The sequence below is a fragment of the Sparus aurata genome, chromosome 22 (assembly GCF_900880675.1).
Source record: "Sparus aurata chromosome 22, fSpaAur1.1, whole genome shotgun sequence".
NCBI classification, from domain to species: Eukaryota; Metazoa; Chordata; class Actinopteri; order Spariformes; family Sparidae; genus Sparus; species Sparus aurata.
The window spans coordinates 342,501-356,588 of record NC_044208.1 but is presented as its reverse complement, the minus strand read 5'-3'; the positions used below and the strand labels follow the sequence as shown (position 1 = coordinate 356,588).

Here is a 14,088-nt window from a genome sequence, read left to right as displayed (position 1 = left end):
CTAGTGTGTTACAGTCTCTGGTGGGGCAGTCAACATACTGGTGAAATGTTGGAAGGGTTTTGTCCAGTGAGACGTGATTAAAATCCCCAGTGATGACAATAAATGCATTAGGATGCTGCGTCTGTATCTGGGCAACAGCGGAGTGGATGACGTCACAGGCCAGCGCTGCATCAGCTGAAGGAGGAACGTACACACCGATAATGACGGTGGACGTGAATTCCCGGGGCAAATAATAAGGCCTCATCCCCACAGTCAACAGTTCAATGTCCGGGGTACAGAGACGTTTCTTCACGTGAACATGTCCGGGATTACACCACCTCTCACTCACATACAGTGCAATCCCTCCTCCTTTCTTCTTTCCGCTGCTTGTCACGTCCCTGTCCGCCCGAACAGTGCTGAAGCCGGGAATCGCCACGCTGTGGTCCGGGATGTTTGAGTGAAGCCATGTCTCCGTGAAACACAACACACTGCACTCACGATATTCACTCTGAGCCTTTATCAGCGCGGCGAGCTCGTCCGTCTTGTTTCCCAGAGAGCTCACCTTTCCCATGACGATCGCAGGTACAGCCGGTCTGTGTCTCCTCCTCTTCACCCTCCGTTTGACTCCAGCTCTGCAGCCACGGCGTCTCCTCCGCAGCTCCTTCAGGACCTCAGGCCTGGTTCCGGGCAGCAGTGCGGGTTCACACAGCGCAATCAGCTGGTCGCGTGTGTAAACAATGCGCTCAGTGATGCGCTCCTGACCCTCCGTTGCTAGGGCTAGCAAAACCATCACAAAAAAAAGTGCCGTAAAAGTTTAAAAAAAGAAAAAAAGAAAGGTGTTCGTCTTCTCTCAGTCTCTGGAGAAGAGTTGCCAAAAGTTCAGTGAAAATCAGTACAGAAATACAACAAAAACTACGAAAAAACTTAAAAACCCACGGGGGCTGCTGTTACAGGCTACCACCTAGTACGGCGCCATAGCAACCGAAGATGTCATGTATGTCATGTCATGTCATGCACGCTGACTTACTCTGGAGGCCTTTCCTCACATGGCCCAGCAGAATAAAGTCTCTGAATGACAATGAGGCTGCAGTAAAATCTCAATTGCTGTCATCCTAATGTCAGGCTGTGGTAGAGCAACAACATGCCAGCTGATCTATCAGTCCAAACACATTGATTTCATATATTCAGCAATGTTCTCATCATTCTTCACCCCACTACCTAGTGGAATTTATCATTTCAGAGCAAGACTCCGTCACGCAATTTATCATTTAAAGTAAGGGTGTTTTCACACCTATAGTTTGTTTGCTCTGGTCCGAATCAGGGACCAACTTGTCACAATGTTGCATATTGCCTCGAGTTTGGTTTGTGGTCACACGGGGGGGGGGGGTCCTGCACTTTTTCAAAGGCCGTTTTTACCGTCCAAAAACAATGTTGCGCTGTTGTAAACAGAGAAACGTCAAGCACTAGGACCAAGCGGAAAACTGCCGCTCAAGCTGAAACCTGTTTCCCTGAGTTTAGACTGCCCACAAGCTCCTCGATTGGCTCTGCCGCTTCTTGTGCGATTGGCCGTCCCGCTGTCACTCCATCTTGCTTGCACACCGGTCTGCTAGTTGCCCAGGAGCCCTTATTAATCTGCCACTGTAAATTGGGTGTTTGTTCTGCCTGGGTCACGTCAGCTAGAAGGATTGTGATATCAGAGGTTTCATTTACATTAACGTCAGAATCGGTGTCCATGTGCGTATGTGTGTGCGTGATTGCGTGTGTGTGTATGTGTGTTTGGTAATAAGACACAGCCTGGATGTCTGGACATAAGAGACTTCTTTAGAAGTCAATGTGTAAGTTACTGTTAAATACCAAATAATAGCCGGGGTGTTTATTTGTATGGAAGCAAATCTGTTCCATAATTCAAATTAAAATGCATTAACAGAAATGCTTTTTCATTTTCTTCTTCAATACTGCTCATTTTGTAACTTAATTAAAATGATAAGCTGCTGCGCAGCGATGGGTCTGGTCCGGGCTATTTTTGGCAAATTTAGGCAATTCTGAGCAACAAACAGGAGAATAGGAAGACAAGACAGTTGACAACAATGTTCATTTTGGACCACTTGAGGCTTGAACTCACAACTTCTGGAACCAAAGACTGTCATCTATCGCTCTGAGCTAATTTGCAAGTGGCAATACAACAGTGGCTTCACAAATTGAGTAAGCCATTCACTGTTGTGCAGGCAGATTTGAAACCACTGTAAAATGAATTCACTTATCAAGACAAAAATCTGAAAATACACATATTGCAGCATGGAGATGTTGGAGATTTTTTTAGGTAAAATTCTGATATTTGTCAAACATCATCTACCATGACTCTAAAAAATGTTCCATTTTTTCATGAACATTGAAGATTTATTTATCAATTTGCAGGTATATGTTTACAGTAGTGTTCACAGTCAAACATTTTCATGCACTGTAGGCAAAAATTGTGGGAGATCGGTTTTCATAAGTTTTACAGTTTAAAAAAAAACAGAGTGATGGACTTCATAATTTTTAATAGGTTTAAATGTACAAAAGTGTCTTTAGTACTGGGGCTACAGTTTGATGAAAGTGTGAAGTTCTAGCAGGTTGATTTGTTATGAATTTTCAAAGTTTGAACTTTAGATGCTTGCTGTAGCGCAACCATCAGGACTATTGGCTTGGGTTTGCAGCTGAGGTAATCTGGCATGAGACTGGACCTTTGTGCAAAGTTTGGTTAGCTTTCACCCATGGTCGAGTCCAAGCTATTTGTTTTTATTTAATTTAGAGGCTTGCTGTGATGCCACCATCAGGACAATTGTCTTGTGTTTCATATTGAGGACATCTGACATTTTGATCTGTCATCATCATCATCACCCTTGCTGGGTCTCGAACCCACAACCCCAGACACCAAGAACCAGCTCCTAACTCGCTGAGCTAATTGGCTGGAAGTGAGACCTGCTGTTTAGCTTCATTTGTCGACTCAGGGACTCACTGTCCAGGCAGCTGTTTTTAAGGCAGATTTCAAAAATGGTCAAAATGTCAGAAATTCTGTTACCTGAACAAAATTCTGATAATGCATAAATTGCATCTTGACAGCATGGAAATGTTGGTGATTTGTTTTTAACTCTAAGTGTTTTGCTTCATAAGAGAAAATCTGATGTTTAAAAATGCCACTCTTACAAGTTGTTCCCATGAGAGCAGAATTCAAAATGTTCTCAAAAATTCAGTTTTTGAGATAAAATTCTGATATTTGCCAAACTTCATCAACCATGACTCCAAAATATTCTCAATTTTTTTGAGACTGTAGGCTTAATTTTTGATAAATCAAAAATCCGAGAAACAAGTTTTGTGGAGGGCGGTCTGAAGATGCTCTCTAGCAAGTTTGGTGACAATTGAGCAAAAATTGTGGGAGGAGATTTACAAGTTTTGAAAAAAACTGAGTGATGGACTTCATAATTTGTAATGAGTTTAAGTGGACTAAAGTTTCAGCAGTATTGGGGCTACAGTTTGGGGAAAGTTTCAAAACTGTAGCATGTACTGTTGATTTTGCATGTATTTTTAAAGTTTTTAAAATTTAAACACTTTGTAGAAGGAGCTTTATAAAGTTCAGTCCATTGACTTGTATTAGTTCACGGGGCTGAGATGCCACATCTTATATGGAAATCGAAAAAGCAGTTTTCTTTGTAGTCGTGTGACAAAATGAGCAGTCTTGAAGAAGAAAATGAAAATGCAATTTGGATGATTTATCATTAATTTTATTTATGAGTCAAAAAATGCAGCTATATTCTGAAAATGAAAAAACATTTCTGTTAATGCATTTTAATTTGAATTATGGAACAGATTCGCTTCCATGTATTTGTTTCAATCATTTAACAGACCAGGCATTTATTCGGGTCAGGCGTTTAATTCCTTCCTCACAAAAATCTGGGATGAAAATGTCACAAACTTCTCCAGCTTCTCGGTGAATTCTCTGGCATCCTTCTGCGAGTGAAGTTGTTGCGGCGGAGGAAACGATTCAGCCAACCAGCACTCGCTGCAAACTCCTCATCTCTGCTGTCACTCACGGTGGCGTACATTTGTTTCTCCATCGCCCTGATCATTTTGCAGAACACTCTCTCTTGGCGTGCCTGTTTGCTGATAACTAATTCCCGCATGTTGATCTCAGGCTCCTCGCTAGCCTTCTTCCTCCCTCCAGCAGGCAGCCTGGCCCTGTTGCTGTCCTCCTCAGACAGACGCTGAAGCTCAGCTTGATTTTTTCACCAATCTCTCACTCTCTTTTGGTTGACAGAGAAACGTCTAGCGGCTGCTTCTCCCGAGTTTTCCTCTGCATATTTTACGACAGAAAACTAAAAAGTTTGAAAAATAAAAAGTTTGAAGTTCAAGTCTAACTTTTTATCTTTTTGCTGCCTTGCTTGAGTTTTATTGAAAGTGCTGATAAATAAAATGTAATATTATTTTTATTATTATTTTTATTATAATTATTATTATTATAACTGTAGAGCCTCAACAATGCAAAGATTTTAAAAAAGCTTATATTTAATGCCAAAGAGACATACTTATTTTCATGTATTATTTTTATGTTGAAAGGCAGCAACTGTTTAAAAAAAACCCAACAATGAAAGATTTAGGGAAAAATACAGTAAAACCTCAAATTAATCTAAGATGGACAGTGATTTTAAATTGGACCGGCAAATTGGTGCAATAGTGAAGTCCAGCTTCTTTCACCTTAGGCAGCTGGCAAAGGTGAAGCCCTTTCTTGCACAAAAGCACTTTGAAACAATAATCCACGCCTTCATTACATCTCGGCTGGATTACTGCAATGCACTTTACTTTGGAGTCAGCCAGTCCTCCCTCACACGTCTCCAGTTAGTCCAGAACGCTGCTGCTCGCCTTAACTGGAGCACGTAAGAGGGAGCACATTACTCCCATTCTGGCCTCCCTCCACTGGCTGCCTGTGCACTTTAGAGTTCATTTTAAGATTTGTTTATTTGTTTTTAAATCTTTAAATGGTCTCACCCGGCCTTACCTCTCTGAGCTGCTCCATCCGTATGCTCCTGCCCGGTGTCTCAGGTCAGCTGACCAGCTGCTCCTGGAGGTACCGAGGTCTAAGCGGAAGCTCAGAGGGGAAAGAGCTTTTTCCATCGCCGGTCCCAAACTTTGGAACGTCCTCCCGCTCCATATCAGACAACTCACTGTCCATTTTTAAAACTCATCTTAAACCACCTCTGAAATCGATTAATTGCGAGTGCGATTGATGTGAACTGTATCAAGGGGGTAAACGCTCTGCTCTAGGGTTTGATTCAACCAAACTAAACAAGGCCGGTGTGAAAACACCCTAAAAGTGTCACCATGTGGCTGTGATGTCTCATTAAATGTGGTTTAGTGTTTGTCCTGTCTGTTTTTGGATTATCCCGTCCTGTGCGGGCTGCCTCCACAGGAGTGTTTACTTTATTCCTCTAGGCTGCTGCTGAGCTCAGACATTGTGTTATGCAGCTTCACCTGTCTGTCTACACAGACAACCCCACTGTCTGCAGCCTGTTTCATCAAAACATGTTTTTAAACCTGAAGTGATCCTCTGAAAGTTTACCATGCAGTCCACTGGAGTAACAGGGTTTGAATTAGTAGCTTGAGGTTATGTGAGGGCATTTCACATTCTTCTCCTGCTCATTGCAAGATTAAAACCAGCAACCTCTCAAGCATATGGCTCTAATCTTCAAGAGTCTGCTGTGTAATCAGACCTTTAAAAGATTTGGAACAGTTCAGTAGTAGCACCTGTTATTCTTCTTTATCACTGTTCCTGTAAAATTTGTTCCATTTGCAAGCCGCGGCCGTCTGCGTGGTCTACATTTCAATATTTCAGAGTCACTAAGTGGTGAGTTGCTAGGCGATGGAGTAGGCCAGCATGGGTAAGGGAGCGTGATAGGCAGCTTGTAGCTGAGAGCGATCTGGAGGGAGACAAAGCCCAAGTTGGCTGCCTGCCCGTTTTCCATTCATATTCCCTCTCCAACAAACACACACACACACACACACACACACACACACACACACACACACACACACACCACAAGGCTGCAACCCACTCATGCTCTCTCTCTGTCTCTCGCTCACTCAATTCAGCAAGCTTTTATTGGCATGACTGTGTACAATATTGCCAAAGCATTAATATTACAGAGAAAGAATACATAGATGATTAATAATGACAATAAAAAATAGATAAATAAATAAATGTATTTATTGATAATAATAATAATAATAATAATAATAATAATAATAATAATAATAATAATAATAATAAAAAGGAAAGTGTGTGTGTGTGTGTGTGTGTGTGTGTGTGTGTGTGTGTGTGTATCATATAAAAGTAACAATTACAGTACCATAGTCAGTTAATTACCAATATGTCAGTGTGCAGGTATGAACCCAGTCAGGAGCAGCTGGTTCAAGTGGAGGAGATCATGTCAGGTGTTGGGGAGCTTTTTTCTTCTCCTGTGGCAGCATTCACATATTTTGCTGCATCTACAGCAGTGGCACATTTTTCTCCAAGTAAATGGTGTTATTTTTCTTGGTCTGATAGTTTGGGGAAGTCTGGGTCTCAGTCTCCACCTGTCTCTGTGTACAGAGCTCACACACACACACACACACACACACACACACACACACGCACACCAGGTACGGATGTGACACTCCACACATCCAGTCACCCACAGACTCACAGAGCCATAACACACTACCTCCATGTACACACACAGAGTAAACAGAGCACTTCCTTCCCTGAATAAGACCCAATGCACAGAGATGCTAATAAAACATGACTGCATGAGGGCAGATAGCAGAAGTTCCTCTTCTCTGTGTATCAGGTAAGAGCCATGCTGACAGCACTGCTCATGCTGCTCATCAAACACGTCTGAAAAAGAATGTAAGGAGCACTCAGGCATTAATCTGATGTGACCATTTATTTTATACATTGTGTTTTCTGTGTTGCAATTAATAGTAATGATTGAGCCTCCAGGAATCCTCCAATGGCACTTCTTAATTTTTTCTCTCTGCCCAGGACCCAAAGTTTGTCTGTTTGCGACAGGGAGGACCAAGAAGATTTTTCCAGTGAAAATACCCTCCATTCTGACCCCCTGACCCCTGAGGAACTACCATGTACCCCCTCTAATGCTGTGGAGGTGCACAGGGACTCGTGGCCAGGTGAGGAAACCCTACGACTGGGGGATGCACAGTCCTAAAGTCAAGTCTGTTTTAGCCCAAAATATGAACTGGCTATAAAATGTGTAGAAGCCATAACGCCCTCTATCCTCAAAACCTGACTTGGATAACAAAAAAGGTCTTGAAAAGACACTTGAAATAAAGGCTGAGTAATGGAAAGAGCAAATCCTCATCAGCACATTAAATGTACTGTAAATGTTCACACTTCATTCATGGCGATGGAACTTGAAAAAGGCAGACATCACAGTCTGGCCTCAGGGTCCATATGCAGCTTTTCCATACACATGTGCTGGCTCTGCTTGACTCGGCCTGTCAGTCCAGCATAGCAGAGATTTGCGATTCCATGACAACAGGGCTACTTGCTTAAACGTGTGTCTGTTACTGATGATGTGCTGAGTGGTGGTCAACAGAGCGGCATGCAGAGCAGTGCAGTAAATGCAGTGTTAAAGAAGAATGGCCGCTAAAAAAGCTCCACTCATTTGATGATTAACATTTCATTGCATGTATAAATTCTTCACAATATAAGTTCTCTGTTATTTAGTTATTTAAAAGCCTTTATTATGAAGCAGCTACACCAGGAAGTGTTGGTTTTTCCCCAGCAGTAACTTAACACGACTCCTGGAACAGCTGAAAGTGAACATGATGAAACAGTAAAACACAGCTTGACATGAATCTGGCAATTGCAACACATGCTTGTGCTTGAGAGAATATGGGGGTCTTTGAGGGTGGGGATAATAATAATTCAATTAATTTATATAGCGCTTTTTAAGGACCCAAAGTCGCTTACAGAGATAGGTACACAGATAGCAAACAAAGATAATACACAAATAGCAAACAAAGATAACAAAAGACAAAGCACGACAGGGAAACAAAAGCAATGGTGGGGCGTGGAGTAGATAACACTGGTACAGACAAACATACAAAACAGGTACAACAGTAGTCAAGAGGTGGTGGGGTGGATTGAAGAGCGGTGGGGGGCTGATGAGTGAGGAGAGTGGAAGGAGAGGAGGAGGATCGAAGGGCTCGGGAGGGGCGATGGGGGATAAGGAGGTCAGACAGGTAGGGTGGGGCCTGGTTTTTCCCCAGCAGTAACTTAACACGACTCCTGGAACAGCTGAAAGTGAACATTATGAAACAGTAAAACACAGCTTGACATGAATCTGGCAATTGCAACACATGCTTGTGCTTGAGAGAATATGGGGGTCTTTGAGATGGGGATAATAATAATTCATTTAATTTATATAGCGCTTTTTGAGGACCCAAAGTCGCTTACAGAGATAGGTACACAGATAGCAAACAAAGATAATACACAAATAGCAAACAAAGATAACAAAAGACAAAGCACGACAGGGAAACAAAAACAATGGTGGGGCGTGGAGTAGATAACACTGGTACAGACAAACATACAAAACAGGTACAACAGTAGTCAAGAGGTGGTGGGGTGGATTGAAGAGCGGTGGGGGGCTGATGAGTGAGGAGAGTGGAAGGAGAGGAGGAGGATCGAAGGGCTCGGGAGGGGCGATGGGGGATAAGGAGGTCAGACAGGTAGGGTGGGGCCAGGTGATGGAGAGCTTTGAAGGTCAGGAGGAATTAAAGACAGTTTATCCTGGGTGCAGCTCAGCACAATTGTACATGGTAAAACGGTTAATGGAAGAGTAAATCAGTGCAACAAGGACCGACTTTGTGCCAATGGAAAAGCTCTATTAGCAGCTGTTCTGGAGCCTTTTGACTGTCAGTCAGTACTAAATGGATATATTAATTCTATAATATTGCATCAGATTTGACCCACTGACAACATACACTGTCTGGCCATTACTTACATTATATTAGTCATATGCTATATGCTAAATATAATTGATCTTGTTTACAGAAAGACTATCTGAAGGTTTGCCTTTATTTACTGAACTAGTGCATTGCCCGTAGGAAGCATGTTTTCCTAAAGAAAAGTGGGAGGTTAAGTAGCTTTTTCATGGATGGCCAAATGAGGCTGTGTTTGAAGGTGGGACGTCAGGGATATAATTGGCTGTTTTTGACTACTTTTGATTATACCATTATATTTCACCTTAAAAACTATTTACCTTGCCTTACTTGGTGTAATTATTTTTAGCACAACCTCACATGTGTGACTGTACAGTAATTTTTTCATTTTAAGGTACTATATTAACACTATGGACCTAAAATCACAAAATAACATAAAATCAGAGTAGAAAAAGTTTGGTTTTTTTACTGTGAAAACCACAAATTTGTTTAATGAACCAATTGCATTAGTTATAATGCAAATATAAATAGTTGTTTACTAAATTGGTGCATAAGTTTTTTTAAATTTACAAAGTTATGTGTAACTATTTACATTTAAATGCAGGCAATGCCTCAGGCTCCTCAGCTCATTCCTGCCTGTTCCACATTCAGCCGTCTCCTCCTTGGTTTTCCTCACAACACGACTCCACTACACACTAAACACACCACACCAAATATTACATAACACACTAACTATACACTCCAAACACGCTATATGTCACAAATCTCTCAACTCTCAAAACTCGCTATATCTGTCGCCGTCTCCAACACATCACTGCTGCTGTCAATCATCCGCCGATGTCCCTCCCACATCTTCCTGTTCCTCAACAACCAAACTTGCTGCTTGAACACTTTAGTGACAAAAGCAAATTTTCACTGTTTCTTCTTGCACCAGACATAAAGCAAACGTAACGGCAATGTTAGCGAAAAAGCGTGTTGGACATTATTTACCCTAAATCCAGTTTTGGACGTGCCAGTGCATCTGCTCCGTCAACTCGGTAGGTAGGCCGTGTGGGTCGGTTAGCGGCCAGCAGCTAGCTAAACACGAACATCCACAGATTCCGATCCCACTTCGTTGACCGCGCGTCTCCGGATCTCCTCAGACCCGAACAGACTTGGTCTGGACTTGTTTAATCTCATTACAATCCACAACAGTCAGTTTAGCTGAACAGAACAGAATGGGACCGAACCGCCTGCAAAAGCCCGGTCCAGCTCGCACCGCTGCAGGTATAAATCCACTTGTGACAAAAGCACATTTTTACTGTTTCTTCCTGCACCAGACACAAAGCAAACGTAACGGCAATGTTCGCGAAAAAGCGTGTTGGACATTATTTACCCTAAATCCAGTTTTAGACGTGCCAGTGCGTCCGCTCCGTCGACTCGGGCGGTGGGCTGAACATCCACAGCGCGTCTCCGGATCTCCTCAGACCCAAACAGACTTGGACTTGTTTCATCTCATTAATCCACAACAGTCAGTTTAGATGCACAGAACGGAACCGAACCAACGGCAAAATCCTGGTCGAGCTCGCAACGCTGCAGGTATAAATCCGCTTGTTTCTTCAGGTATGTCGTGGGCTTGAGCTCTGCAGTGATTGGCTCTGGTGCGCGCGTGGCCACTGTGTGCAGTGATTGGCTCTGGTGCGCACGTGACTGTAGTGGCTCCGGTATTTGACACACACACACACATACACACACACACAGACAGACAGACAGAGATTCCGTGTATTATAGATAGATAACACATGCATTTTTGCCTTAATAGCAAAGTAACTATTACATTTCTTATCATCAGGGAATAGTGCATTGATCTGTTGGAAAAACATCACACACATTTATGTGGCTGGTATCTATGAGTTAGGGGAATTCAGCGTAGATCCAAATGAAAATCCATATCTAGCAGGACTGCCATTCTAGTCAGCTTTATTTTATCACAATTTATGTCTGGTGTTATTGAAAGGGAGAAGACTACCTTATTGTTAATCGCTTTGGACAAAAGCGATTAGATGATTTAAGATAATTAATGTTAATGATAATGGTTGACCTCGTCATCAAAAGTGCATTTGTTTCCTATGTCTTCATGTGGCAATACCTCTTTGACAGTAGCTGCTGTTGATCGTGACATTTGCTTTCTCTCTCGCTCCTACTGTGTCCGGGTTCAAAGTGGGACAGGAGTGTATCGGTCTGATGGTGTTCACAGTCTGACAGCTAAATAGATCCTTCACTCATCAAATGAAGGACGAATGTCCCACACTTGAACCAAAAAAGCGACCTTACAGGACCAGTAATGTGGTAAAAAGAAATGCAGAATTTATACATGGAGAAGTGTCTGTCATCCTGTCTAACCTACTGACTCTATGACACATTTCTGCCCAAAAACAGCATCTGTTGGTGATTATGTGTCAGGATTCAGAGCAAAAAACTTCAACCCACCATGCCTTTATCTCCTTCCACTATTGTCTTGTTATAGTTGCTCTGGAAACTTGTATTGAAAAAAACACCATAACGGTCAGCCCTCCCTCTGGGAAAGAAGCATCCCTCCTCGCGAGGGTCCACTATTTAATAGAATAGAACAGAATATCTTTATTGTCATAGTAACAGATACAACGAAATTAAGAACAACGAAATTAATTGAGCCTTCATCGCGGCAAAAATGCAGAATCTGTGTGTGAAAAGGGCTAATAACTCTACTGAGGCTCCCGCAGGAGCACAGAGACTTGATAGGTGTTTATGAGTTGATGGACCTCACTTTTCAGATTATTCAAATGTGTGATGTCTCAGTGTCGCTAACAGTGCTATTCTCTGCAGACACTGTGAGGAAAAGTGGTAAAATCACAGAGGAGGCCGTTGTTGATGAGGAGGCTATCTTGAGTCTCCTGGAGAACAGTCAGACCTTCCTCTCGGTCTCCCAGACATCCAGCCACTCACCCCTGTTAGGTATGGTCGCCAAATTGATAGGCACACAGCTGTACTCTGCTCACTTTCTTCTCCTTTTATTGTCTAAAATATACATTTATTTGAAATAAATTCCTGGTTAGGATGTGGGGACAAGTGGTGACTGTGCCAAAAGCCTGTAAATAAGTGTGGGGGGGATACCAAGCAAGTAGCCTGGTAGTGGCTAGATTTTGGGGAAGACTTTTTAATCAGAGGAGACAGATCTTCATTGGCTTTTTTTTCTGCCCAAACAAACTAAATAAACAGACTTTCTTTGTTTTCATGACTGAATAAACAGAATAAACAAACTGACCTTAAAGGACAACACAATTTATTCTGTTTTACTTTGTTTACATGTGGCGGACCCTGCCACCTTTCTAGCTTCAAACAGTGTTCTGGGACCTTGATTTTCTCTGTTTACTCACTGACAGAAAAAAAAATGTTTCTGTAATTCTGTATTCATGTATTATTACCTTATTATTATTGTAGATTTGTAAATTCTGAGTTTGAATTTCGTAAAACTGCACAGTGCCCCTTTAAGCCAGCTTTGACTAAATCAGTTAATTTAGGACAACTCTTAAGGTTTTTGCTTGCAGCTAACTGGTGTAATGTCTTTTAAAATGTTGCAGAGAGCAGCCAAGACCATGCCATTATTGAATTACTGGCAGGCCTGGAGGACGATGGTTTCTGCAGAACCCCAGTTAGGCAGATTTCCCAGTCCCAGTCACTTCCTGGATCCAGGAGCTACTACTGTAACAGCGATGAGGAGGAGGCGGGGCCGGAGCTGGACAAGGAAGAGGCTGAGCTCAGCGTGATCATGTCACAGCGATGGGACAACAAGCCTGCTGAAAACTCCTCCTCAACAAGGCAAGTTTGTCTTTGTAATGTGTGAGTGAAAAATCGTGTTGTTCTGCACCTGTGCAGAGGTATCTGCATCAGAAACACTTCGCTTTAAAAGATAATTGAATATGCAACCTATGCAGACCAGGGCTGGTAACCAACCTCAGTCCTTTCTTTGGACCAACAGAAAAATATTTAACGCACTAAGTATTTATAGCCAGCCAATGTCTGGTCAGATATTGGAGGGTGATTTGTGCTTACACAATTAAAAGAATTTAACAAAAAGATAATTTGTTTCTTTCTGCTTATGTATAGTTTTACCACTAAGATAAAAAATATTTTGAACCTGCCCAGCGTTATCCAACATTACAACATACAAAGACATCTTTGTACAAGAGCAATGTCAGTCCAGGCAAACATGGGGCGAGTTTGCAATTCTTGTTCGATGCTTTACCTCATACTTGATGCTTGAATTATCATTTATGTGCGACCAGGCACGTGCAAACATAAGGCCCATGGGGTGCTTGAGCCCCTGCCCTTTTTGCTTCGTATTATAAAGTGCCCTTTTTGTGTGTTTTTAATGAATAAATAAATTCCTGTTGTGCAAAGGGAACAAAAAAAGGGAAAAAAAGGGAAAAAACGGCAGTATAAAATCGCCACGGTTTACTACCGTAGGTATTTTGTTGGGTTTAAATCTGTTAAGAAATGAGAGACGGACACGGAGATTGTCTTTCTAGGCAAAGGGGAAGAGCAGAAGTCAGCACACAAAGTCTGGGCTTCCGAGTTCCAAGGAGCTGCTCTCCCCAAGCATCTTTTATTCACCTACAATAGGGCGTAAGCGTATATGATTGGCTCTTTGACAGTACATATGAGTCATACAGTTGTTATGCATGATGGAGAAGTACACGTACACACTTTCGGACCTACGGCCTTCAGCATATATCCTTCACACAAACATTCTTATGATGTCCACCAAATGTTATTCACATTCACAAGATGCCATTCGAGGCCTTGTGGTCCCGCTGGAGGGTGAGTGTGTTTCTTCACAGTACTTTTCCAGGAGCTCGGTACACTTCCACAAACATATAAAGGAAGACAAGCAGGTTATATCAATGCAATGCAAGAAACTGATAATATAAGCATAATTTTTCCAACAATTTCCTCCTAATATGGTGTTGTTAGTGTGTTGAGCCTAAAGCCTTCTCTGTCTCTCTCTTCGAACGGGCGCTACTTTCAAATTAAAAGCCCCCTGCTAAGAACCCAGTTCTAAACACCAAGGGGGTGCAATGTAAAGCTCTTATTTTGAAGACAAAGAGAGAGAGAAGC

General features: G+C 42.2%; 1 protein-coding gene across 5 annotated transcripts in view; it reads left to right on the top strand.

Moving 5' to 3' along the window:
• rev3l (REV3 like, DNA directed polymerase zeta catalytic subunit) overlaps positions 1-14,088 on the top strand; it is a 180,158-nt gene that overhangs the window by 116,828 nt on the left and 49,242 nt on the right. For 4 of the 5 annotated variants that reach the window (XM_030405547.1, XM_030405546.1, XM_030405545.1 and 1 more), the window contains exons 9-11: positions 7,034-7,176; positions 11,797-11,925; positions 12,552-12,789. In XM_030405547.1, the coding sequence (XP_030261407.1) occupies positions 7,034-7,176; positions 11,797-11,925; positions 12,552-12,789 (510 nt within the window). The remainder of the gene's footprint in view (positions 1-7,033; positions 7,177-11,796; positions 11,926-12,551; positions 12,790-14,088) is intronic. The other variant, XM_030405548.1, reaches the window with a different exon arrangement.